Genomic DNA, 26,177 nt, shown 5'->3' with positions numbered 1-26,177 from the left:
TGGAGGGAGTGGAGAGAGTAGGGAGCACTGGAGGGAGTGGAGAGAGTGGGGGGCACTGGAGGGAGTGGAGAGAGTGGGGAGCACTGGAGGGAGTGGAGAGAGTGGGGGGCACTGGAGGGAGTGGAGAGAGTGGGGGGCACTGGAGGGAGTGGAGAGAGTGGGGAGCACTAGAGGGAGTGGAGAGAGAGTGGGGAGCACTGGAGGGAGTGGGGGGCACTGGAGGGAGTGGAGAGAGTGGGGAGCACTGGAGGGAGTGGAGAGAGAGTGGGGAGCACTGGAGAGAGTGGGGGGCACTAGAGGGAGTGGGGAGAGAGTGGGGGGCACTGGAGGCAGTGGGAGGCTCAGAGTCCCTGAAGATTCTGGAGCTGGCAAGTTGCTTCCTAGGAGTGTCTAGGCCTTCTGTCAGAGTGTCAGGGTCTCAGGACTGCTTATGATTTGGTTCTGGGAGTAGGCTATCCTTCATGGACATTCACAGGCAGAAGTCAGAGAACCATGGCCCATCTCCTTCCTGTGGCTGTGGTCTTAGGCTGAAACACTAACTCTTCTGCCAGTGATCTTGGATTGTGCTCCCTTCTCTTCTACCTTTGGCCACAATTCAGCTTTTCCGCTGCCAGTGTCAGTGCTGTAGAAGAAGCTTAGCTGGTGGGTATCTGTTGGGAGCCCTTTAATACAGTGCAGAGGCAGCCAGTTACCATGCCAACACTGGGCAGGTGAGGGAGGGCAGAGTCAGACTTGGGGAAGCCCTAAACTACTAAGAAGATGGATGAGGCAAAGCTCTCTGCTGGGTCTCCTTTCAGCCTGGCCTCTGGAGGGTGGCTACCACTGTCCAAGGTACTGTCCAGTCAATGTCCAAGGCTTTCTCTGAGAAGTGGCTGCTAGCACAATTCAGGGGCACAGGTCAAGGTTCAATAAATACCCTGTGGGCAAGGGAGCAGAAATCCATAAGCCTTGTAGCTGTGTACCAGCACACAGCTACAAGGAGTGATGGAGCCTTCTGTCGCAAGGCCTAGTGAGCCATGCTACCTTAACCATCTCCTCTCCTAGGAGACTGACTGGAAGGTGCTGAAGCTGGTGCTCAGCAAGCTGCCTGAGTCCCTGCGCTACAAAGTCCTCATTTTCACCTCCCCCTGCAATGTTGACCAGCTGTCTTCTGCCCTCTGCTCCATGGTAATGCCCACCACAGTCCCTGTGCCAGCTCTTCCTGTGTCATTTGTGGTGGCCTTTGCAGTAGGCTGTAATCTAGGCTTTCTTCTAAAACAGAGGATGCTCCTCAAGGTACCTGCCACTACCTAGCTGGGATTCTGTGTCTTTGAGAATGAACCTTGGCTCCAGACCATGCTCCCGGAGCCAACAGAGGCTATAATGCCAAAAATGCCCTAGGAATCCCATCTCATCAAATTCCAGATGTGTGCATTGGAGGTCCCTGAGCAAGGACATGTTACTGAGTAGATCTGTCCCGAGTCTCCGCTCTTCTAGACTAGAGCACCTGTGATAGTCATACCCTGCTGTATTGTCACAAGTTGTGAGTTTTCTCAGGAAGACCTCTGCGAGGAAGGAAGTAGGGGGCCTTGCTTAGCGGTGCCCCCTGGCCTCCTGAGGAATATTACTGTAGAGCAGAGGTTTCAGGGCCGTGTCTTATGGCAGCTTTCAGATCCAAAGACCCTTGAGCGGCTCCGAGGTACCCCAGAAGGCTTCTCAAGGACTGATCTGCACTTGGCTGTGGTTCCTGTGCTAACAGCATTAATATCTTACCACAACTATTTGGACAAGACCAAACAGGTGAGAGATGAGAAGAAGGACAACAGTGGGGCAAAGCTGGCTGCTGGGCCAGGGTGAGGTCAGCTGACTTTGTTCTAGGGACTGACGGCAGCTGAATTCCAGGCATAGCACTTGTAAGTTTTCTGTAAGCTCTGTCTTTGATATGGCCCTTGGCTGTGCCCATTGTCTCCTCTCCCCAGCAGGACCTCCCCATTTAAGGAGTGCTCCTTGACCACTTTCTGCTGGGTTTGGGGACAAGTGACCCGACCAGCTTTAAGAAGTGTGGAAGGTTGACCAGGACTCCTGGCTGTCACCTCTCCTTTTGTCAGAGTCACAGCAGTGCTCATTTCCTGTCACCCAATACTGTTCTCTGCCATCCTCTTTGTATCCCCTAGATTCTGTTCTGTCTCCATGACAAGATGAGCTGTGGGTGAGGTCAGGAGTTGCTCACAGTCCTGGCAGCCAAGAGAGGGACTGGGGTTCAGCTCAGGACTGCCTTTGCCCTGAGCCCAGGTTCCTGACTGCAGGCAGGTGGGAACTGATGCTGCGGCTCCATCCACAGACCCAGCTTGAATGAAATGCTCCTGTGTGTTGGGTGTGCTCCTTCATTCCCGCTGGCATTAAGCCAAAGGGCAGCTGTCTAAGCTGGGTCAGAAGGTCATGGAGACTCTGAATCCAAAATGTTTCTGAGGGTTGCTTCAGGAAAGCAGAGATATTCTGGGCATTGAGACCCAGTCTGTGGCCTGAGCTGTTTTGCTGTTGCCTTCACAGTGGATGTCAACCAGGAGGTGCTTGCTACAACAGTTGGTGCTTCTCCTTAAGGCCAGTCCTTTGGGAGGGTCAGAATGATGGAGTATGACCCCTGGGCATGTGGCTTCATCCTATTGGCCATAGGGTGGGTGTCATCTGTGAAGATGGGCTTACTCAGGCACTGAGGGGGCGCTTCTAAGACTTGCCCCACTCTCCTCCAAGAATCATCTCAAAGCAGGCAAAAGAAAAACAAGGCCTGGAGAAGTACCTGGTATACCAGAGTAGCTTGACCCTCCTGGGCAGGGGTTAGGGGTACAATGTCAGTTGGTGGCAGATAGATCCACTGTATCTCACATCTTGCTTCCCTCAGCGTGAGATGGTTTACTGCCTAGAGCAAGGCCTCATCTACCGTTGTGCCAGCCAGTGCGTGGTGGCCCTGGCCATCTGCAGTGTGGAGATGCCCGACATCATCATCAAGGCACTACCTGTCCTGGTAGTGAAGCTGACGCACATTTCTGCCACGGCCAGTATGGCCATCCCCCTCCTGGAGTTCCTGTCCAGTGAGTGTTGTGGTTCTGCTTATATACACCTGTACATATATATCTATGGGTATCTGTGTGGGGTGGACACTTGAATTTAGGTCTGTGCCTATTTACAACACCTTGTGACTTCTCCAGCCCCCCTGACTGCACGCAGGTTGGCCTCCCTGGGGAACTCAGGTCTTGGCACTTCTGCTGGCTCAGGGTGTTAGCCTTCCTGCCAGCTTCCCTGGTGCTCTGCTGTGTGGTCTGGGACAGGCCATTCCTTTTCTTTCTGATCAGAAGCCTGCCTGTCATCCTCAGCCTCTGCCCTGTGCCCAGACTGGCTTTTTTAGTCTTCTTTCTGCCCTCAGAGCACTTGGATGATTCCACTTTCACCTGTTTTGTCCTCCCTTGTCATAACTTGCAGAATTTCAGGGTATTGTAGTATTCCCTTTTTTCTACCTCCTTGTGTATGTGGAGTGTCAGCCTTAGATCTGGAGATACCAGATAGCTAGGCCAACACTTGGTGGGAAGGGCCAGTGTGGAAAGTTAATTGATACTTTGTGGGCCATATAAGCACTTTGTTGTGCTTACTACCCTGTAAAAATGTTCAAAATGTTTGCAGCTCATGGATCGTGTAACTGCAAGCCATGGGCTAGAGTTGGTCTTAGGAACCATAGGCTGCTTGTCCCTGGGTCTTCAAGGTTGTATTTCGGTGGCTGTGGATAGTGGCCCTGATTTTTAGGACTCCCCTGATGGCTGTCCTTGTGTCACAGCTCTGGCCAGGCTGCCCCACCTTTACAGAAACTTCGCAGCAGAACAGTACGCAAGTGTGTTTGCCATCTCCCTGCCATACACCAACCCCTCCAAGTAAGTCTGGCTGCCCTGGGTCCCCCTTCTCAGCCAAGCTCAAGAGTCTCCTCATGGCCTAGCACTCTGTTCTGCATTTTAAGCCCATGATGTTTTCCCACGGATGGCAAGAGGGAGGCTAGAGCTGTGCCTTCTCACCCCAGGTTCAATCAGTACATCGTGTGTCTGGCCCATCATGTCATAGCGATGTGGTTCATTAGGTGTCGACTGCCCTTCCGGAAGGATTTCGTCCCTTATATCACTAAGGTTAGCCAGGGGCCATGGATGGTGTTGGACATGGGCAATGGACAGGGTCATGGATGGAAGTGGGAACTGGCTGAGGTTCTATGGCACCCAGGAGCTGGCTCTGCTGAGCTGGCTTACTGGACTCAACCTGAGGTAGGCATGGGGAGAGAACTTCTGATTTGCTCTCCCATGGTCCCCCTCACAGCTTATGTCTCTACCCCAACTCCAGGGCCTGCGATCCAATGTCCTCATGTCTTTTGATGACACCCCTGAGAAGGACAGTTTTAGAGCACGGAGCACCAGTCTCAATGAGAGGCCCAAAAGGTTTGGGATCTTCTGGGGCCTTGCCTGGTATCACATGGGGTGGGACCCTAGGCTGTAACTTAAGATTAGTGACCTCTATGCCATTGAACATGGCACTAGGAATGAGGGGGTGTCGCCATGCATGGTGACCTGGGCCTGAGATGCCCTTGGGTCGGACCTACAGAGGTTGTTAGTACCTCCCATTTGCTAGGCTGACTTATAGTCTGCAGTTCCTTGGAACCCATGTGCCAGCATCCTGACTTCTCTGGGTGAGGAGATCAAGATGCATAGGGCTGGGTCTCACTGCACTGGGAGAGGAGTAAAAGAATGTATCATGGCAGCTGTGACTTGGGCCTAGCCAGGGAGGACTCCTTGGCTCGTGGTCTCTGGTTAGCCCTGCTTTCAGCCAGAGCCACCCTCTTCCTCCAGAGCTTGCTCATCAGGGACACGCTCTTCACCATCACAGCTGCTTGTGCCAAATCTGAAAGCAGAGCTGTGCTAGTCCTCATTGTTCTCGTTTGCACCTCATTGCCCTGCTGCCCTGCCTGCCCCGCTTCCTGCGGGCTGTCTCAGCTCTCCCTGGGTGGGATACGGCACTTTCCAGTGCACCTGTATTCAAGCTTCATGGCTGGGGATGAACAATGTCCACTTGGCCATCATTGGCCAGAGCCGCCTCCTCTTAGGGGCTTTTGGGCCTTGCGTTGAGAACTAGCCTCTTTCCACAGTGAGTTCCAGGGCCTGGCCTCAAAGGCCTCTATTTGGGGTAGGCACGGATGTCTGGTCAGCATAGCCTGGAATCTGCCGTGCGGGGCAATCCACACACATTTAATCTGCACTGATGTCCTTTGTTTTGGTATCATGCGTGAAACCTTACATTTTCTCAGTTGCATTTACAAGCTGTATTTTTATGCATTTTTGTTTTCTGTTTCTTCCCCTGCTCACTGTCCTTTGGCATGGTTCTTTTGTTCATCTCACCCTCGGGACCTCTCCATCTTGACCCTGTGGCCTGGGACCTTTCCTCCTCACCCCTCCAATGGCTTGTTCTCCCATTCCCGGGAGCTGGGCTCTCTGGGGCTTGGGGCTTCCTTCCTCGCCCGGTAGTTTGAGGATAGCCAGAGTCCCCAAACAAGGCCTGAATAACTCTCCACCTGTGAAAGAATTCAAAGAGAGCTGTGCAGCCGAGGCCTTCCGGTGCCGCAGCATCAGTGTGTCTGAACATGTGGTCCGCAGGTAGTGGGGCTGTGTTGGGCGGGGGGCACAGACCCTGGAGCTTGGCCCCATGAGCACCCGGGTGGCGGTGCATGGGGCTGCATGCATGACCTCCTCGCCTGCTGGCGGCTCTCCCTGACCAGAACTAGAGGACAACCTGGTCCCAGCCTAACAGAGCCTGGTGGCAAAGCCGGGGAAGGTTGCATTCTGTCCAAGCCTTGTACTAACACAGTTGGCTGCACAGCCTCCTCAGGCCATCATCCGAGCTGCCCTGAGAAAATTGGGAGGCTAGTGCCAGCCACACAGGCGTATACCTCAAAGGCAAGGGCAAGAGCTTTGTAAATCTAAGTTGCACTTGTATGTGTTGTCAGACATGCGCTCTCCTAGGCTTGGCATCACATTCTGTAGGGCAGACTTCCTTCTTGGGCTTCATTCTAAGGGGAACTAGAGGCTTTTGTATAGGGATCTGGGGTAGAGGCCAGCCTGGGAGTAGAGGCTGGGCCCCAGGGTTAGGCGCTAGCGTCTTCCTGTTGAGTTTTGTCTATACTAATGATGGGCATCTTTCCCTCACCTTCAAGCCCTACCTGGATGTGGCTTCTACTACCCTAAGATCCAGCTCCTTGCTAGTGTCTGCCTTGGGCTTCCACCTCAGTGTGGCCTCTGATAGCTGGGGACAGTGAGGGGTTCAGTAATATCCCTCTCTCCAACTCTTTTTTCCTGGCCGATTCCTTATAGGGAAAATGTGACTAAAGAGCTATGGCACTCATGTCAGAATCAAACCTACAAAAGTCTTTCCTCTGGTCCCTGGGGCGTGAGTGAAACTTGAGCAGTCATCCCAGTTTACAAAGCCCAGCCACTCCCCACCCGTGACAGGAGGTGGCCCTGTGGGCAGAATGCAATCTTGCTCTGTCCTCCTGTGTTCTCTAAGTCTGCATGACTTAAGCTGTGTGTTGCAGCCATGGCTAACTCCTTGTGCTTTGGGTTGAGGATGTTCTGTCTCCCCAGTCTCTCAGCTCTGCTCCAACAAGAGGGGCTTTGCTATAAGGCACTTATCTCCCTTCCTCTCTGGGTTGACATGGTCCACATGACTTGTGAGGTTGTAGCTCTACTGGCCGCTGCACCCCGGGCCTGGTGGGCTTTCTGAGCAAGGCCATCTTGGCCGTGCATGCGTTGAGCTTTGGCTCCTGGTGGTAGGTGACTCGGCATGGTTCTTCAATTAGCCCTGACTTCTGACCTGGGTATGGTTTCTTCCTCTAGCAGAATACAGACATCTCTCACCAGCGCCAGCCTAGGGTCTGCGGATGAGAATTCTATGGCCCAGGCTGATGACAACTTGAAGAATCTCCACTTAGAGCTCACAGAAACATGTCTGGACATGATGGCCCGATATGTGTTCTCCAACTTCACTGCAGTCCCCAAGAGGTGTGTGCTGTACTACATACAGGGCTGGGGCACTGAAGGTGGGAGGGGCAACTGTCCAATTGTTCCTCTGTAGCTGAACTGGATGCCCATGACGTCAGCTGCTCTGGGCTCCTGAGACCCTGCTAGCCTTCAGGAGCCTGGAGTTCCCTTTGACCCTTTGACTTACAAGGGAGGTAGACACTTTTATTCTTTTAGGTCCCCTGTGGGAGAGTTCCTCCTGGCAGGGGGTAGGACCAAAACCTGGCTGGTTGGAAATAAGCTTGTCACTGTGACAACAAGTGTGGGGACTGGCACCCGATCGCTGCTGGGCCTGGATTCGGGGGATCTGCAAAGTGGCCCAGAGTCAAGGTGACTGTCCCTCCCTTCAGTGTACACCATGACTCTGAAAACCCTGGGGAACACGCCTGGTTGACACTGTGTATGGGAACTTATGTCCTTAGCTCTGATTCTGGTGTTCGTGTGAGGCAGACAAAGGAAGCACCAGCCAAATTGGAGTCCCAGGCTGGGCAGCAGGTGTCCCGTGGGGCCCGGGACCGGGTCCGCTCCATGTCAGGTGAGTTTCTCACCAGCCAGCTCCTGGCAGATACCCTTACCCCTCAGCTGCCTCTCAGTTTGGCCCAGTGTTCAGAAGGCTGCTCAGGCTGGCTTTATGACTGGCCACTTCCTGATGGCTCTTGGGTATGGTCCTTGTGGCCTACTTGTCTCTGTCTGTGTTTAGAGGCATGGCGCTTCTGCTTCTCAGTGGCGTAAGGTCCTGCAGTTGAAGAACTTGGAGCCCACCCGGCTCACCAAGAGCTTTATCTGCTATAGTTGAATGAGTTGTGGTCCAGTGGGCAAACCTTGGGTCTCCTTTGCTGCTCTCAGGCCAGGAGGCCACCACTCTTAAGGGACCAAAACCAGGGTCTGGGGCTGTCCTACTCTATCTTTCCTTGGGCATGGGCCAGGTGCTTCCAGGCTGCCTAAGGGTCTGCACTGTGCTTGGTACTTCATAATGGGTAAGAGGTGGTCACCAATCTCAACCCCCTTGTCTTTAGGGGGCCATGGCCTTCGTGTTGGTGCCCTGGACACTACAGCTCCCCATACCTCAGGTGGCCCTGCTTCTCTGGGACCACAAACTGCACCAGCAACAAAGCCCGAGAAGGCCTCTGCAGGAACCCAGCTTCCAAAAGCAGAGACGACAAATCTGGCAGCCTATGTGCCTTTGCTGACCCAGGGCTGGGCTGAGATCTTGGTCCGCAGGCCCACAGGTACTGAGAAAGGGTGCAAACAGATCCCTAAGAGAGAGTGCAATGGTCTTTTCCAGGCTGTAGACTCAGAGCAACAAGCATAGGGTACTGAGTCATTTACTCTGAGGCTGGTCTCCTGAGCCTGCAAGTGAGTGGCTGTCATTTCTTTTCTCCTCGTCCTCAAGGCTGAGCCCCATTCCTTTTTATATACACACCAGTCTTTAGCCTGGGCCCACCCATGTGATCTCACTTAGCCTCATTCACTTCTTTACCATTTCCACATACATAGGCACTTTCTGAGGTCCTGGTTAGAGTTTAGCATACGAGTTAGCTTGCAACAAGGTTCATGACAGTCACAAGGAAGGGCTTAACAAAGATCCCCAAGCCCTGGAATAGTCTCAGATGCTGTAGGGGTGTGGTACAGGGAGGACATAGCTCTGGGCTTCCAGGCTGTCTCAGGAACCTCTGCCCTGATGTTTGTCTGAGCCTGGCTTGCCTCAGTTCATCTAGAGCAACAGAGGGTGTAAGTGGATATAGGCTGTTGGAGATGGTGCTAGGAATGGGGTGTGGCTATGAGGCCTGAGGCTTGAGGGACTACCTTCCCCCAGGGAACACCAGCTGGCTGATGAGCTTGGAGAACCCACTCAGCCCCTTCTCCTCGGACATCAACAACATGCCTTTACAAGAGCTGTCCAATGCTCTTATGGCTGCTGAGCGCTTCAAGGAGCACCGGGACACGGCCTTGTACAAGTCACTGTCAGTGCCAGCAGCTGGCACAGCCAAGCCACCACCTCTCCCACGCTCTAACACAGGTAAGCACAGAAGCATGGGCAGTGCTGGACCCCAGATACCTTGTCTGATGGCAGCCTGGTTTCGCCCACTGAAGCCTAATTGTCAGGATCTTTGGGGGAGATACTAGTGTTCAGGTCCCTAAAGTTTAGGAGCAGGCTCAGGTCTGCTGAAGAAACCCTCTTCCTTGGAGACGGGTACCTGCTGCCACCACCAGGATGCTACTGGAGTTGGCAGTTTCTGGGTGCAGCTCATGGCTCTGGGTGAGGAGGCACTGCTGGCAGCTGAGCATCCCCCGGGCCTGGGGTGGGATGCCTGAGCCTGCCTGCCTGCCTGCCTGCCTGCCAACCCTGCCTAGCTAGGCCCTTGGATATGTGGCCATAGATGGTATTTGGAGGCTGAGGCAGCTGACCAGCACTGACCTCCCGAAGGCTGTGCATGCTGTTTGGAGAGCTGGGAGCCCTGTGTGCCGGCCCTGGCCGCCGCTGGCCCTCCCCTCTCTCCTCTCCAGGCCCGGGGCTATGCCCATCCTCTCTGCTCGGCCTTGTGCAGTCTCTGCCGCTGACGAGGCTACTCGCGTGGTTACCTTGCAGTGGCTTCTTTCTCCTCCCTGTACCAGCCCAGCTGCCAAGGACAGCTGCACAGGAGCGTTTCCTGGGCAGGTATTGGCACATCCCTGTGAGGGAGCCATGTGGTCTGCAGAGCACCACTCTGCCTCATAGATGCAGTTCTCATCACCCCTCATCTGGTCACCCCTCCATGGCTGGCTGAGCCTGTCATCACCCTTAGGGAGCAGGGTCTTGGCTGACATGAGGACATCTTGTAGGATACCTGTGCTTAGCCCATGGGAACCCTTTGACATGTGTCCTGAGCTGGGCTGTGCTTCTGAGGTGTATGTGGCCTCTGGCTGACAGGTTGGGTAGGTCCCTTGGATCCCTGTGGGCAGCAGCTATTGGGGCTGACCTTTTCCTAGCTACTGATGGTCTGATTGTTTTGTGCATCTCCCTTCCATCATAGCTGGCCAACCTTGGTGACAAGGCCCCTACCTCCTTGCCACTGGCTCTTGAAGGTTGCCCTGCAGATTCTCTCATGTGTACAGGAGCCAGCTTTGGAAGGGCAGTGTATACCTGGCTGCTGGAGTCTGGGCAGGAGCTAGGGGAGGGTGCCACAGGCTGCACTGACCTTTGATTGCTTCTTACCCTCGCCCTGCCCCAATGTTGGCCTGGGAAGTGCTGCTTGGGGACTTCATCCCTTTCTTCCCTCAAGTACCAGACTTGAAGCCTCTGCCTTAAGAGTGGGTTTCCAATCTGCATATGGGTACATACTGTTAGTTTCTTTCTCAGGTCCAAAGTCCTAGTCTCAGAGCTGGCTTCAGACACTGTACCCTTCCCAAGCTGGAGCCCTTCTTGAATGGCCCTGCTCTCCTTCCTGCCTTGCTAGTGATGCAGGAGTGGGCAGAGCTGTTGCCTACTGGCCTGCAGGAGGCATTAGAACCAGGGCTTCCCAGGCCTTCAGAGTCCATCTCCAGCCTGCTGCAGTGGCGGCCACAGGACAAGGGTAGAAAGCTCTGCGGGGTGCTGCCCTTCTGGCAGGAAGCAGCTGGTGTTGAGAGGCCACATGAGCATCTAGCCCCACCCAGCACATAGCAAGCAGCCCTGTCTGTGTCCTCCCAGACTCTGCCGTGGTTCATGAGGAGGGAAGTCCAGGAGAGGCCTATGTGCCAGTGGAGCCCCCCGAATTGGAGGATTTTGAGTCATCACTAGGTACAGACAGGCACTGCCAGCGTCCTGACACCTACAGCAGGGTGAGTGCCTCGGGAAGGCCTAGGGCAGGTGGCATAGTTCCCACCCGACCCCTGCTCTGTACTAACTTGCTGTGACCCCGAGAGTTCTTCTCCTTGACTAAGACATGGCTGGTCCTTCCTCCATGCCCCTCATGATCAGGCCATCTGGGTGCCTCACCCCCCATCTGAGGAGACTTTTTCAGTCTATGGGGCTCTTGGCGTCTCTGCTCAGGAGAAGGGCCCAGAAAGCATGGCAGACACAGCTAGAGGGTTGGAGGTAGAGCCAGAGGAACCTGGTGCTTGAGTGCCTCTAACAGTGTTTCTTCCAAATCATCTTTGCAGTCATCCTCAGCATCTAGCCAGGAAGAAAAATCCCACTTGGAGGAGTTGGCTGCTGGGGGTATCCCTATCGAGCGGGCCATCTCCTCTGAGGGAACTCGGCCTGCAGTGGACCTCTCCTTCCAACCCTCGCAGACCTTGAGCAAATCTAGCTCTTCTCCTGAGTTGCAGACCTTGCAGGACATCCTTGGAGACCTAGGGGACAAGGCTGACCTTGGACGACTGAGTCCTGAGTCCAAGGTCCGGTCCCAGTCAGGGATCCTGGATGGGGAAGCAGCTACCTGGTCAGCCCCAGGTGAAGAAGGCCGTGTCACAGTCCCACCTGAAGGTCCCCTACCTTCCAGTTCTCCCCGCTCCCCTAATGGCCTCCGGCCCCGAGGCTATACCATCTCTGATTCAGCCCCATCACGAAGGGGCAAGAGGGTGGAGAGGGATACCTTCAAGAGCAGAGCTGCGGCCTCCAGTGCTGAGAAAGTGCCAGGCATCAACCCTAGGTGGGCACAAATCCCAAATTGCCACCAACTCCAAGGGATACAGTTTCTTCTTAGCTGGAGCTCCCAGACACTGCCTGGGCAAAATAGGCATACATGGAGATTCTTGTGTCTTCCCCGTGGCTAGAGGGAGCCATAAGGAGGGTGGGTTCTTGACCAGAGTTAGGTCCTAACATTGTGCAGGTGGGACGGGGTGGGGCGACGCGGGGCAGAGCAGAGCACAGCGGGGCCTCCATCCTGGCCCTGCCCTGACCAATGCTTTCTCTGCAGCTTTGTGTTCCTACAGCTTTACCATTCACCCTTTTTTGGTGATGAGTCCAATAAGCCCATCCTGCTACCCAATGAGGTAGGCCTGCCTTCTCTCTCCACTGTAGGGTGGGTCATAAGGGGGGGGGGTCTACCCCTTGTGGCAGCAGGATGTGTTCTGTTTGGGTGGAGACAATCACCCTGAGAACCAGTGCTGGGTATGTTATCTGGGTTGGTGGCTGGTGGCAGGATAGTCTCTGAACTCACATAGGCTTTGTGTGACTACAGTCCTTCGAGCGGTCAGTGCAGCTCCTTGACCAGATCCCATCCTATGACACCCACAAAATTGCCGTCCTGTATGTGGGAGAAGGCCAGGTAAGGCCCTGGGGCTAGCACAAGGTCCTTTGGTCTCAGGTGGTGGGTCTAGGTGTCTCCTGCTTCAGAATTCAGTCTGTGGTCTTTGATGTGCTAGAGCACTGGGAGCTTGTTGAGCCCTGAACCAGGGGCACAGCTATGAGATGACACGCCAGCCTGTTGATACGCAGAGCTGTGAGGATGCAGGGCACATGCTTCCAACAGCAGACTGCTGAGGCCCTGGGACGAGCCACTGAGTAAATGCAGCTGTGTGGCAGGAGGCAGAGGGCTATCATGGGCTGTGCTTTCTTCTGAGTGACATGGGGACCCTGAACTACTCTTGAGACAAGAAGTCACCATTAACACCAGCATTTTTTGTTTGTTTTTGAGACAGGGTTTCTCTGTGTAACAGCCCTATCTGTCCTGGAACTTTCTCTGTAGACCAGGCTGGTCTTGAACTCACTGAGATCTGCCTACCTCTGCCTCCCAAGTGCTGGAATTAAAGGCATGTGCTGCTGCTGGCAGGCCTAGCACCAGAATTTTAAAAGTATCCCTCTGGCTGCTATTTAGAGCCATATTGAAGTTAGTTGATGACCATCCAAGCGAGAGGAACAGGCTTGGGTTTGGTTGCAGGACTGCTGAGCAGTTCTAGGGTTCTGGGTGTGTTAATTTTGTTAGCTGAATGTGGTGGAGAAGAGAGAGAGGCAGATGACACTGGTGCCTGTGGATTAGATAGCTGCATGAGCGTGGACTACGGAGTGAGATGGTGTAGCCACCCTGGCTTTCCATCAGTGCTGAATCTGCCAGACTCTTGCTTATTGAGCTGATGCTACTCTCCTCTGGATTTCTCCACAGAGCAGCAGCGAGCTGGCCATCCTATCAAATGAGCACGGTTCCTACAGGTATACAGAGTTTCTGACAGGCCTTGGCCGGCTCATTGAGCTCAAGGACTGCCAGCCAGACAAGGTGTACTTGGGTGGATTGGATGTGTGTGGTGAGGATGGCCAGTTCACCTACTGCTGGCATGATGACATCATGCAAGGTGTGTATTGCTCTGGGTTGGCCTGCTTCCAAGCTCTGTTTTGTGGGAGAGGAACCAAGAGCTGTTGGGGAAAAAACAAGGGAGATCTGGAGGGACACAGAGGTCTCAACCTGGGCCCTTAAGCCCAGCCTGAGATGTCCTGTCCTGGAACCCAGTCCAGTGTCACCCACCCTACAGCTGTTTTCCACATTGCCACCCTGATGCCCACTAAGGATGTAGACAAGCACCGCTGTGACAAGAAACGGCACCTGGGCAATGACTTTGTTTCTATCATCTATAATGATTCTGGTGAGGACTTCAAGCTGGGTACCATCAAGGTGAGTGGGATCTCCATGTGCTGGATACCCAGGCAATGGTCACCCAAAACCAGACTGAGCAGTAGCCAAGCCATCTGTAAAAATGTTTGCTGCTGTATCTTGAATTGGCCTTGAGTGCCCTAAGAGGGTGGCCCCTCTTGGGAGCCTCACGTACATGCTGTCAGGGACACGAGGACACATGGTTACAAAACTTATTTCTTCATCTATAGGATGAGCTATGCTCCTGAGGAGTAGCTAGGTGAATATGTGCCTGGTGGGGGTGTACAGTGCCCAAAAGGAGCATAGTGTCTACTTGGAGTGGTTTCTAAGGGTCCTTGTTGGACACACTTGAGTACCCTTGGGATCAGCACTAGTATGTTTATGACTTGTGGGCATTAGGATGTCAGACAGAGCCTGGTACAGCCCAAGCTGGCAAGTCTGACGCATAGCAACAAGTGTGTAGACTGTACCAGAAGCCATAAAGGACCCAGCAAGGCCTTAAGAGGGACAATCTGGGATAACTGGTCCTTGGTAATGTCTGGTAAGACTGTCCACAGCAGCTGCTTCCAGGATGAGTGAGGAGAGATGAGGCAGGATGCTGGGAAAGCCGGTACAGCTCAGAGATGGGGCACTTGAGCAGTGCCATCTTGAGAAAAAAAGCAAGGTCTGGAGAGTTGTCGTTCATGTGTTTGTGTGTGTGTGTACCTGACACAGCAGTGAAGCAGTGTGTGTGTGTGTGTGTGTGTGTGTGTGTGTGTGTGTGTGTGTGTGTGTGTGTGTGTGTGTGTGTGTGTGTGTGTGTGTGTGTGTGTGTGTGTGTGTGTGTGTGTGTGTGTGTGTGTGTGTGTGTGTACTTGACACAGCAGTGAAGCAGAGTGGCCTTCAGCACATGCTTGTGCCAGGATGACTTTCCTCTTGTCTGGACAGGGCCAATTCAACTTTGTCCATGTGATCATCACACCGTTGGACTACAAATGCAACCTATTGACCCTGCAGTGCAGGAAAGGTGAGGCCCAGATTGGGTAGGGTAGCAGTTGGCCTGAGTCCGGTATGAGCACTGTGTCTCCACAGACATGGAAGGCCTTGTGGACACCAGTGTGGCCAAGATCGTGTCCGACCGAAACCTGTCCTTCGTGGCTCGACAGATGGCCCTACATGCAAATGTGAGTGGTGGCTGCAACCTAGGGCCAAGCAAGGAGATGGGTGTGTGGGTGCTCCTGGATGGGAACTCACCATCCTGCTTTGGGGGTCCCCAGATGGCCTCTCAGGTACACCACAGCCGCTCCAATCCCACTGACATCTATCCCTCCAAGTGGATTGCCAGGCTCCGCCATATTAAACGTCTCCGCCACCGGGTAAGGAAGACGGGGCTTCAGAGATGTGACGGCTGAATCTGGTGGGGGCAGAACTTCCGAGCTCACTGCCAAAGCCTCTCTCTGTAGATCCGTGAGGAGGTGCACTATCCAAACCCAAGTTTGCCTCTGATGCACCCTCCAGCCCACACCAAAGCCCCAGCTCAGGCCCCTGCTGAGTCCACACCCACCTATGAGACAGGCCAGCGGAAACGCCTCATCTCCTCGGTGGATGACTTCACAGAGTTTGTATGAGGGCCATTGGGCTCCTGAGGTGCCAGAGCCATGCAGCTGGCCCTTCCCTGTCTGATACCACCTGACTGTACTCTCACACGAAATAAACTGTGGCCATGTCCACCTGGCCCTGGAGTTCAGAGAAGCACAGATAGCAGCAGTCAGACAGCTTCTTTATTTGACTTTGTCTTGTCTGTGTGGGGCTGGGGCAGGATCAAGGCTAGAGCTGCAACTGAGCCCACAGAAGCAGGCAGGTGCTGTCACACACATTCTCTTACCCCACCCTGGGGACCAGCCCCAATGGGGGTCTTGTCCAATAACTTCTTGGCATCTTTCAACCCACAGTAGTCCTGGTCTTGCTCAGACCTGATACCAGCAGATCTGGGTACTGCCTGGCCCCAGACAAGGGAGGAAAATTAGGCCACGGTGGTCCCAATACCATCCAGCACCTGCCCAAGGCCAGACTCGGATCCAGTAAATGGCTGCAGCTTCCCCTGCACCCCTACCATGGGTAACTTCAGCCACTAGGCCCTTCAGCCCAAGTGAAAAATAGTGACATACAAAAATATATACATTTTAACCCCATATAAATTATTGATGGTGGACATACAAAGGGATGGCGGCTAAAGGCAAGTAAGCTGCACAAACAGTCAGAGAGGTAATAACTTAGGGGATGGACAGGGAAGTGTAGCTTAGCCCTCCCTCAAGCTTAGATCTTTAGCAAGGGGAGATGGCCGCCTAGGGGTAGAGCTGGGCACAGCCTGCTGTACCTGAGGACTTGGGAAATAAATTAGCATCTTGGAGGCTGGGTACTCACTTGGTCCAATACTGCTATATCCTCCTGTGGGGAGGGGACCTAGGTCCTGGCTGGCTACACAGCCTTTTTAAAGTGCTGAAGCCCATAGGCAAAACAGGTAAGGCCATAATACCTGTACCCTAAGGAACTTGTATGCAGCCATTCTGCCTGGCTCAACCTTGAGGGTAGCAGAAGGTAATACTGAGTGGTGTCCACCCTGGCTCTGACTCAGAGAAGCCAGTGTGAAATCATAGGCCTTTCCAGGAGAGGCAATGGCTAGGGCCTAAGTGCTGCTGGGATGGACCTTGTTGTTAGACCGCAGGGATGCCCTGCTGGGGCCTACTGTCTGGTCTAGCCCCTGACTGGCCCTAGCAAGGTGGCTGGGCAGAGCTGTCTGAGGGCCTGGGAAGCATCCAGGGGAAGGTAAGAGAGAAGGTCTGCTGTGTCCATGGCCTCGAAGGCTCTGAAGTTGTTGTTCCAGCTGGTAGACGTCCTCTGTGGCCTGATTGAGCCGGTCAAATTGGACAAGCAGGGTTTCAAACACAGCATGCAGGCGTGAGGGCTCTGGTTCCAGCCTCAAAGCCGAGCGACCCAAGCCTGCGCTCAGCCCATCTGGCTGGCTGGATGAGGTGGAAGGGTGTGAAGCATCTGAGCCTGCGCTGGGTGGAGGTTCAACTGGGGATGACTTGGAGCCCCTGGATGAGCGGGAAGGCAGTGGTTCCATTCCTTCAAACCGGACTTTGTGGCGGAACTGGGGGCGGCACAGGGGCTCGGTCAGTCCGGCTGCACCCTGGGCTCTCGAGACCCAGGGTGTGTCCCTCTCCCCCCCACTGGGCCGTACCCACCTCCTTAACCTTGCTGAAGCCCATCCAGAGCCGAAGTCTACGCAGAAAAAGCTCTACCATCTCGTAGTCTTGGGGCTCCCAGGCTGGGCGGTAGAGCTCCCCACGCAGGGCATGGTACCGCCATCGCAGGAGGACAGCCCCTAACCTTAGGGCACCCCACATCCGCAGAGCCCAAAGTCCCACACATAGCAGAGGGGTCAGGTAACAGGACTCAGAAGGGCACAGGGTAGGGACCCTGGCCCCAGGACACAGCACCAGGAAGGCTCGGGCCATGTTGTGGAGTGTGTCAGCACCAGAGGAAATAAGCTATGGGAAAGAGACACAAGTAAAGGCACACCCTGGTCACTCTGGGCCTTCCCTGGCACACCCCAGAGCAGCAACCTACCAGAACAGCCATCTGAGCATAGGCCACACCAAGCACCACCAGGCCCAAGGTGGCTCCCATGAGCTCTGGCAAGGCCCGGTACAATGTCTTGCCAAAAACTGACCACTGGCGCACGAACCGCAGTTGCTGGGCAGCCTGCGAGCAAAAACCAGTTTGTCAGCTTTCCCCAGGCCCTGGGGTCTGATCCTAGTCATACATCAGCCCTCTGGACCTTACCTTGATCAAGAGCAGGAAGAGTAGTGAGGCTGCCAGCCCTCGGGCCACAGAGCCCAGCTGAGCCACTTGGTCGAAGCTAGTAAAGTGGCGTGGATGGTCATGCACAAAATGGGTCCACTGGCGATCAGCAATGCCCAGTTGGGCCAGGCGAACCAGCCCTGAGGCTGCCGTCAATGTCACCAGTAGCCACTGTGCCCAGGCATCAGGCTGTGCTGTGCGGGCACACCCCTCTCTGCGCCAGGTATGTACCTCAGCCACGGAGAAGTACAGGGCAAATAGCAGCAAGCACACCTGAGGGAGGGGTGTTTGTGAGGGGCATGGTCAAGAGTGGCAGGGATGTGTCCAGACTCCTGTGGGGGCATGATCAGGATTCTGAGGACAGATGTCAAGTGGAAGGGCATACCGAGGTGAGTAGTGGCAGTGACAGGCCAGTGCTGAGTCGCTGTAATGCAAACGGGCGGACACTGAAGGCAGCCAGTGCATGGCCTGCTACAGGGAACTCAAGGCGCAGAGTAACAGCAGCGTGTAGCCCCACAGCAGGGCTGTAGCGGGTGAGTTCCACAAACACTGCGCGGCTCCTGCATGGAAGGTGCTGTCAACAGGAGGGGCCAGGTGTGCAGGAGCACAGGATGCAAGATGGGAAGTGGCAACTGTATTTGGCCAGTTACATAGGCCTGGGAGGGAGGGCCATGGGGGATTCTGGGCTACGTAGGGGACAGCTGGCTAAGAGTGAGGCTCAGAGGCCTGCAAAAGGAGCTAGTTTCCTGCTCACTTTTCTCTTAGCACCCACCTGCTGTCAAGCCAGTTGTGTAGCTGCAGGAAGGTCAGCCGTGCACGGCTCTCCTCCAGAGTCAGGCCTAGCTCCTGTACATAGCCCCCACTGTCATACACTGCACAGTAGCCCCAGTACCAGGCGCTGTGGAGACAGGGCAGTATTGAAAACTCCCCAGCCCTGAGAGCATGTCCACAAGAGGGCTCTTCAGATCCTCTGAAGAACTTCATCACCCAGGGAGGGTCTTAACCTTGCTCTACTCACCCCAGCAAGTCAGGTGCAGAGTAGGCCCATGTCTCAGAGCCATTTTGAGCCACACTCTGCCAGCCAATGCCATAGTCACTGGTGCTCAAGCTTCCTGCAGCTGAACACATGTGCTCTGAGCTGGAAGGATCTGGACAGAATGCTAGAAAGCAGAAGACCAGGGCTCAGGACATACTGTAGTGCAATGGGTGACTCACTCACTGTTCACCTTAGCTGAGCTCCTGTGCTATAGACCTCCCTGAATCCTCCCAGCCACCCATTTTGCAGGATATTTAATCACACTGTGAACCCTGAGATTGTGTTATTTAGAGGAAAAACCTGTTTCTAGTTGTGGTGTGACAGCCCCAGCACACACCTTTAATCCAAGAGCTTTCTGCTTGAATACTGTAAACAGGGTTAAATAAAGTCAACCATAAATCAAGAGGCAGAGCAAGCAACCAGTTGATAGGAAGTGAATTTAGGAATTTTTGTTTTGTTTTGTTTTTCGAGACAGGGTTTCTCTGTGGCTTTGGAGGCTGTCCTGAAACTCTGTAGACAAGGCTGGTCCCAAACTCACAGAGATCTGCCTGCTTCTGCCTCCCCAGTGCTGGGATCAAAGGCGAGCACCACCAATGCCCCGTAAATTTAGGACTATTAAGAAAAAACCAGCCGGGCATTGGTGGTGCACGCCTTTAATCCCAGCACTCGGGAGGCAGAGGCAGGCGGATCTCTGTGAGTTCGAGGCCAGCCTGGTCTACAGATCGAGTGCCAGGATAGACTCCAAAGCTACACAGAGAAACCCTGTCTCGAAAAACCAAAAAAAAAAAAAAAAAAAAAAAAAAAAAAAAAAAAAAAAAGAAAGAAAAAACCATGAGGGGCTGGAGAGATGGCTCAGAGGTTAAGAGCACTGACTGCTCTTCCAGAGGTCCTGGGTTCAATTCCCAGCAACCACATGGTGGCCCACAACCATCCATTATGAGATCTGGTGCCCTCTTCTGGTGTGCAGATGTACATGGAAGCAGAATATTGTATACATAATAAATAAAATCTTTTTTAAAAAAAAGAAAAAGAAAGAAAAAACCATGAACTGGGCTGTGCATCTCTGAATTCGAAGCCAGCCTGGTCTACAAAGCTATGTAGAGAAACCTTGTGGGGGGAAGGGGAAGAAAAAGAAGAAAAAAAAACATGGAGAGAAAGAGGGAGGGTTTCGGGAAGATGGAGAGAGAGGCATAGGAAGTGACAAGAGGGACATTTGAATTTGAGGGGGTTTTGAGACAGTGGAGGGAGAGAGAGAGAAGTGAGTCGTCAGCTGAGGAGGATCAGCTGGGTGCTTTCTCTGTTTCTCTGAGCTAGCATGCTTTCACCTTAGCATCCGGCTCCAGAGTCTTTATTGGTAAAATCAAATGATTGCGATTTTGTTACAAGCAACCCACAAAGCAAACATTATTACTATCACTTATAGAAAGGCAATGAAAGAAACTAAAGAACAAAGGTCATATAGTTGAGCAGAGTTCAAATGGCTCAGCAGCAGGTGGCAATGGAAGGAATAGAGCAGCAAGCGCAGACTGCCTTCCTCAGCTCACCTTCCTCCAGCCGCACCTGCCGCAACCGTGGGGGTCCCAGCTCAGGACTAGATTGGTTTCCGTGGACATAGGGCAAGAAGACATGCGACATCCATGGCCAGAATTCATCAGACCTGTCAGCAAACATCAGTCACAGAGGTCAAGGCTGTCAAGGCCCAGGAGGTGCTGCTGCAGCAGTCTCAGGGATAATGCTGGGCCCATATTCCCTATGCTTGGATTGCTGTCCTGATAATTCTGTCCCGATATTGTGCTGTGTGCCACAGAAGACTAAGCTATGTCCCAATTCTCTACCCACTGGATACCCCAGTGATCCTGACAATCAAACAAGTATCTAGATCAGGGATATATAATCTTTTAGTTTTTCTGGACCACACAGGGGTTTCTAACCCACAGCCTACAGGTTTCAAGAACATTTTACAGGTTCATTTTGTATGACATTGTGATTACGTTGTCTGCATAGTTCAACTGAGTTATAAAACAAACAATATCTCATGCTTTAAACAGCAAATTTAGGATTTTGTGTTGGGATTCATTCACAGTTACTCTGGGTTACATGTGGCTCATAAACTATAGGATACCTTTGACTCTAAATATTTCCAAATGTTCCCTAGAGGCTGGGCTGAATTAAAGACAAAACAAATATGGGCCTTGGTAGGTACCAGTGCCACCCTGGCCCAATGCATGGATATGTGTGTCCTGAGTGTCCCTACCGGGTGATGGCCAGAAAGGCTTGGCTATCCAGCTCCTGCTTGATGGCACTCTGCAGGCGATAGGCATGACCATGGCAGGAAGCATCCCCATAGTTGGCCAGGAGCGTCACCAGTAAGAAAAGCATGTACACCAAGAGGCTCTGCAGGACAGGGATAGATGGCTCTGATCAGCTGGTCCCATCCCATAGGGCCAGAGCAAGGCTACCCATTGGTGCCTGGCAGATCAAGACTACCCATTGGTTCAGGGCAGTAGTGGTGCACACCTTTAATCCTAGCACTCGGGAGGTAGAAGCAGGTGGATTTCCAAGTTTGTGGCTAGCCTGGTCTATGGAGTGAGTTCCAGGACAGCCAGAGATACACAGAGAACCCCAGACACATAGGCTCTGAGAACTAGAACAGCTGTGCCCAGTGCCCTCAAAGTCAGGTGAAAGCAGAAACTTGAGACGTGCAATAACAAATGGAGGCAGCAGGTGACAGACACAAGGGTAGGAGCTACAAAGCCGAGAATGCCCACTGGAGGTCAGGAGTGGAACAAACAGGAGACGAGTACAGGTTATCTGTGGCCAGAACTCACCTTCAACATGTCATGAAGCTTTTTGACCTTGCGGGCTTCCTCTTTTGCCAAGAAGAGTGCAAAACCATGGGGGGGCCGCACACGGGGCACACGTTCACTTACAGGTGTTACAGCTGGGCTTTCTACCAGAGTGTCATCTTCATCAGGATGTAGCCGTTTGGCTATCAGTGAGAAGTAAAGGGCTTCCAGCAGGACCTGGGGTGGCAGTGGAATCAGCTGGCAAGCATGAGACCGGCAGACCCTTTCCCCTCTAGGAGCTCTCTCACCTTAAGGGGCTCCCAGCCAAGAAATGAGGCCAGGAAGCTGGAGCTGCTTGAGAGAAGCCACATGACACTCACGCTGGGGGGGAAGCTGGCACCAATCCACCCCGAGACCGCAACAGCCACTGCTACCAAGAGCAGGCTGAGCCCATGGGCCAGGGGGGCACACCAGGCAGGCAGCAGTCGTTTCCGAAGACCTTCCACCAGTCCTGGAGACAAAGAGACAGCCGTGTGGCTGCAAGCCCAGGAGGACCTGGGAGGGATGTCCTGATCTGTGTGATCATACCTGTCCTGGAGAGCCTTGTCACTGAGGGCTGCTCCCAAGTCAGGCCCATGCTGGGTGGCCTCTTCTCCCCCAGTGTCTGTAACATCAGTGTTTCTGTTTTCTCCCCAGGAACACTGGACCTGGGCACAAGGCAGGGCTATGAGTTTTGTGCGTCCGCCCAGGAAGAAGAGGCAGTGGTATCAGTCTGCATTTATCTGGGAGCAGGTCCTTTAGCATCTTAAGAGTCTTGAACCAGGCTGATAGGGTACGGGGCATGCATATGACACCATGGTCATTGTCCTTGCTTCCTGTACATATACCCACTGCCCAGGGCCCAACTAAGGGACTACTAAGTCCTTATCTTAGACGTTCTGTCCTGGCATGACACAGAAGCTCTTCTCCAATCTCATATGAGCCACACAGGACCTTGTAGAATGTTATAGAGATGCACATTCCTTTGGGGTTGTGCTTTAAAAGAGGCCAGTCTGATCTACACAGCGAGTTCTAGGCCAACTGGGAATACACAGTGAGACCCTGTCTCAAAACCAAACAAACAAACAAGGAAGCAAGGCTAAGAGAGCAAAAGGAAGACTGCCGTACTGTCTGAGGGGCAAGTTTATTGGTGCTTCCTGTACTCCAAGGGCTTTTTTTTTTTAATATTTTATTTATTATGTGTACAACATTCTGCTTCCGTGTATATTTGCACACAAGAAGAGGGCACCAGATCTCATTATAGATGGTTGTGAGCCACCATATGGTTGCTGGGAATTGAACTCAGGACCTCTGGAAGAGCAGTCGGTGCTCTTAACCTCTGAGCCATCTCTCCAGCCCCTCCAAGGGCTTTTAAATGCATGGTATACACCAAGTGTGAACTTGCCCCTGAGCCTTGCCAGGTGTCTCTGGAATCTGTGCCACATAATGAGCAAAAGCATGTGGGTTTATCAGGCAAGAACTCATAGAAGAGCAAATAACTGGAAATGTTTTTTCCTTTGAATTGACTTTGCTGAACATAAGTTACAAAGCATTTATCGAAGAGTTTGAAAATTGAGGAATTTAATATCAGCATTCCCAATGTAATAAGGAATGGGCACATTAATAGTTCTTACTAGTCAATGTGTAGCTGTCTACAGAATGTATGTGGAGACAAACATTGTTAAGATGCACAGCACAGGGACTGGAGAGATGGCTCAGCAGTTAAGAGCACTGATTGTTCTTCCAGAGGTCCCGAGTTCAATCCCATGGTGGCTCACAACCACCTTGAATGAGATCTGGCGCCCTCTGCTGGCATGCAGGCAGAAGACTGTATACATAATAAATAAATAAAATCTTTTTAAAAAATAATAATAAAAAAAAGATGCATAGCACAGAGCACCAGGTTTTCTTCCGATTCAGCTGCATTAGTAAGCTGTGCCTGTCACTATACAATCAGTTACCCTGTGTTGGTCCACAGATGGCAGGCACTGCTGGACATTATGAGTGCTTGACAGTGAAAAGAACAAAGTCTCTGCACTCAGTGTACGCCTCACTAGCAGAAATGGTCAGCGTTTTGGGAACAGGGAGGGTCTGGAAAGGCGTAGCATGTGAGTACACACTCAGGTATATGTTATGAGACTTCATTGTATCCATACCAGGTAAAGACGAGCTCTGTTCAAGTCACATCAGAGCAAAGTCATGAAGGAAGGGACAAACGAAACATCTCTTTGGGAAAGAGGACCCTGGGCAGAGAGAGCAGCAGATGCAGGCGACAGAAGTTGGGGAAGTGGTATGCTGAGTGGCGGAGAAGGACCTATTTCTTAGCTCTGCATGGTATCAGGACTGCACCAACGTGGGAGGCCACCTTTAAAATGGCGCCCAACAATGCTTCCCCTGGTACTATACCCCTGTGTGGTTCCCTTCCAGAGTAACTGAGAAGATGTCTGTAGAACCAACAGTGGGCTACTAATAAGTTGATAATAAAAGATGTGGCTTCTTCCTTGCGCTGGAAGAACATATACTCCTGTGGAGTATTAGCTAGCAATAGCCAGCAGCCCTGCAGTGAGTCTGCCAACAGCCTGGCCAGTGTACCTACTGTCCTTTTAAGCACCGAATACAAGGTAATAGGTCATACAGTAGGAAATCGAGGTGCCAGGAGAGCAGAACTGCAGAGGAGGTACAGAGTGGCTATAGAGCAGGCCCTAGCAAAGGTCCAGGCAGAAAAGGCATGGTATGGAAGGTGCATCTGGGAACACACTCATCCCTGCATTTGGAAAGAAGCAGTTGAGTATTTGTTAAAGAATGATGGCAAAAAGAGAGCACTGAGTCAAAGTAGTCTCAAAATGAAAATGAGATATTTAAAAACTTTTCCATGATTTTTCAGTTTTGATTCCAAATCAAAATTCCTGCATGGCTATGCCTCAAAAAAAAAAAAAAATTTCTTCGTAGACCAAGCCCCTGAGGTATATACTGGTTGCCTCTCCATTTGTCAAATGTCCCATTCTTCTGCCACTTCCCTAAAGGGATGATGTGCTGGGCCCCTGGGGATCCCATGAACTCCCTTCTACAGGTGGAAAGTGGAGGCTCAGAGCAGTCAAGCAACACAGGCACAATACACACTTGGCAACAGGGCAGCCAGGATACCCTCAGCTTCCTGAGGCAGATACAGGGTCCCACTACACAACCACCACGAACACCCTACCTCCTTACAACCATGCCAGGCACTCACAGGCTAGTAAGCAGGTCTGTCTCTATGAGGGCATCCTGGGTTGGAACTAAGTTGCTGGATCCATCAGCCAGGACCTGCTGGATCAGGTCTTCATCTAGAGGAAACAAGAAGTGTTGAAGTGGTATGACATTAACTTGTGTTCTCTTAAGAGCTTGGAAATCATTCCTTCCCATTTCTGGCTCACCTGATGCTGACAAGTATTTAGCAGGCAAGGAAGGGCTAACCAGAGAGACACCATCTTCCTCAGGACCCAACATGCAACCAGGCCTATTCTGTGACAACTGCTGCAGTGTGCTGCTCACCACAGATGGGTCACTAAGCAGGTCTGGCCAACTGAGAGTGCCCTCACTGGATGGCCAGCACACCAGGCTGTGGGAAACATAGACATTGTTTTTTTGTTTGTTTGTTTGTTTCGGTTTTCAAGACAGGGTTTCTCTGTAGCTTTGGAGGCTGTCCTGGAACTTTCTCAGTAGATCAGGCTGCCCTCGAACTCACAGAGATCCACCTGCCTCTGCCTTCTGAGTGCTGAGATTAAAGGCGTGCACCACCACTGTCAGGCAACATAGACATTGTTATATGTACCTGACCCAAGCCTAGTTACACAAGCATGGGAAGAAGCATACACAGGCACACACCAGCTTTGGAGCAGCCCCACTCCTGGGACAGGATATGACAACACCCAGAGACAGCCAAAATAGGATGAGGACACATAGCTCAACAACCTAACATGGCCTGCCAGGTATGTCTGCTGACTCAGGCCAAAGCTCTGAGGCTCTCTAGGCAGTCTCACCTTTTAGCGTCTTCCAGAAAGAAGTCATTCTTCACTTGCCCAGTGAGGGCCTGCTGAGAGGGGAGAGTGCCTCAGTGTGGTCTGCAGCAGCACAAGTGACAGCCCACCCTGCCCTGAGCCCCTGGGGAGCATTCACTCACCTCTGTGAGGCCAGAGAGTGTGAGAAGGGAGCTGTCTAGCACAGATGGGTCCAGGCAGCTGTCAACATCTAGAGCCTGCTGCCCTGTGGGTGTGGAGTTTTGCTCACCAGATACCTGTGAGGAAACAAGAGTGACGTCAGTCTTCAGTGAGTGGTAGAATTAGGCAGGAAGCCACTGGCCTGGCTTTTCTTTGTGATGATTCTAAATGATCAACTTGGGCTCTTTACTAGCTCCAGGGACCACTTGAATTCTTTCTGAATTGGTTTTGAATTTGTGTCTTTCTAGCAATCAACTGTTTCTTCTAGATCTCTTAACCCACTGATGTATAGTTACTCATGGAATTTGCTTCCAAGCCCCATCTATTTCAAGATGTCTCCTCTAATTCATGGTTTGCTAATTTGAATCTCTTTCTCTTTGGTCCATCTAGCTGATGGCTTATCAGTTCTGTCTACCCTTTCAAGGGATCACTTTTGGTTTCTGGATTTTTCCTTTGGCTGCTACACCAAACAACACAAACCATAGTCCACCTCAAAGCTCTGAGTCCCTTGCTCAGCCCACCTTACTCCGTGACATCCGGAAGAGGAACAGGACAGCCAAGTAGACAGGGTAGACTATAACACTGGACACAAGGCCAATAGCAACTGTGTCAACACTTGGTGGGATCAGATTGGATACAGGCCCCATGCT

The 26,177-nt window shown here is 52.6% G+C and overlaps 2 protein-coding genes across 22 annotated transcripts in view; one reads left to right on the top strand and one right to left on the bottom strand.

Annotated features, from left to right (window-relative positions):
* Tsc2 (TSC complex subunit 2) overlaps positions 1-15,362 on the top strand; it is a 36,998-nt gene extending 21,636 nt beyond the window's left edge. For 5 of the 13 annotated variants that reach the window (XM_027424944.2, XM_035447852.1, XM_027424947.2 and 2 more), the window contains 23 exons: positions 1,045-1,167; positions 1,645-1,779; positions 2,879-3,068; positions 3,806-3,899; positions 4,043-4,145; positions 4,354-4,448; positions 5,529-5,657; positions 6,894-7,058; positions 7,254-7,406; positions 7,499-7,611; positions 8,093-8,305; positions 8,893-9,096; positions 9,667-9,735; positions 10,747-10,877; positions 11,199-11,689; positions 11,957-12,032; positions 12,221-12,307; positions 13,142-13,328; positions 13,506-13,645; positions 14,552-14,630; positions 14,696-14,787; positions 14,881-14,979; positions 15,067-15,362. In XM_027424944.2, the coding sequence (XP_027280745.1) occupies positions 1,045-1,167; positions 1,645-1,779; positions 2,879-3,068; positions 3,806-3,899; positions 4,043-4,145; positions 4,354-4,448; positions 5,529-5,657; positions 6,894-7,058; positions 7,254-7,406; positions 7,499-7,611; positions 8,093-8,305; positions 8,893-9,096; positions 9,667-9,735; positions 10,747-10,877; positions 11,199-11,689; positions 11,957-12,032; positions 12,221-12,307; positions 13,142-13,328; positions 13,506-13,645; positions 14,552-14,630; positions 14,696-14,787; positions 14,881-14,979; positions 15,067-15,231 (3,333 nt within the window). In that variant the 3' untranslated portion in view covers positions 15,232-15,362. The remainder of the gene's footprint in view (positions 1-1,044; positions 1,168-1,644; positions 1,780-2,878; positions 3,069-3,805; positions 3,900-4,042; positions 4,146-4,353; positions 4,449-5,528; positions 5,658-6,893; positions 7,059-7,253; positions 7,407-7,498; positions 7,612-8,092; positions 8,306-8,892; positions 9,097-9,666; positions 9,736-10,746; positions 10,878-11,198; positions 11,690-11,956; positions 12,033-12,220; positions 12,308-13,141; positions 13,329-13,505; positions 13,646-14,551; positions 14,631-14,695; positions 14,788-14,880; positions 14,980-15,066) is intronic. The other 8 variants (XM_027424950.2, XM_027424948.2, XM_027424955.2 and 5 more) reach the window with 6 other exon arrangements.
* Positions 15,363-15,366: 4 nt separating this feature from the next.
* The window catches only part of Pkd1 (polycystin 1, transient receptor potential channel interacting), a 51,179-nt gene continuing 40,368 nt past the window's right edge, over positions 15,367-26,177 (bottom strand). For 5 of the 9 annotated variants that reach the window (XM_027424935.2, XM_027424938.2, XM_027424936.2 and 2 more), the window contains exons 30-46: positions 26,049-26,175; positions 25,491-25,604; positions 25,351-25,403; positions 24,745-24,929; positions 24,561-24,654; positions 21,881-21,999; positions 21,601-21,803; positions 21,335-21,529; positions 20,761-20,900; positions 20,051-20,163; positions 18,489-18,630; positions 18,243-18,368; positions 17,856-18,030; positions 17,453-17,743; positions 17,237-17,371; positions 16,852-17,157; positions 15,367-16,757 (exon numbers count right to left, since the gene is read on the bottom strand). In XM_027424935.2, coding sequence (XP_027280736.1) covers positions 16,290-16,757; positions 16,852-17,157; positions 17,237-17,371; positions 17,453-17,743; positions 17,856-18,030; positions 18,243-18,368; positions 18,489-18,630; positions 20,051-20,163; positions 20,761-20,900; positions 21,335-21,529; positions 21,601-21,803; positions 21,881-21,999; positions 24,561-24,654; positions 24,745-24,929; positions 25,351-25,403; positions 25,491-25,604; positions 26,049-26,175 — 2,986 coding nt within the window. In that variant the 3' untranslated portion in view covers positions 15,367-16,289. The remainder of the gene's footprint in view (positions 16,758-16,851; positions 17,158-17,236; positions 17,372-17,452; positions 17,744-17,855; positions 18,031-18,242; positions 18,369-18,488; positions 18,631-20,050; positions 20,164-20,760; positions 20,901-21,334; positions 21,530-21,600; positions 21,804-21,880; positions 22,000-24,560; positions 24,655-24,744; positions 24,930-25,350; positions 25,404-25,490; positions 25,605-26,048; positions 26,176-26,177) is intronic. The other 4 variants (XM_027424937.2, XM_027424940.2, XM_027424941.2 and 1 more) reach the window with 2 other exon arrangements.

This window comes from Cricetulus griseus, chromosome 7 (genome assembly GCF_003668045.3).
Source record: "Cricetulus griseus strain 17A/GY chromosome 7, alternate assembly CriGri-PICRH-1.0, whole genome shotgun sequence".
In the NCBI taxonomy this organism is placed as follows: Eukaryota; Metazoa; Chordata; class Mammalia; order Rodentia; family Cricetidae; genus Cricetulus; species Cricetulus griseus.
Note: the sequence above shows the minus strand (reverse complement) of the source record. Positions and strands in the feature narration are given on the sequence as shown.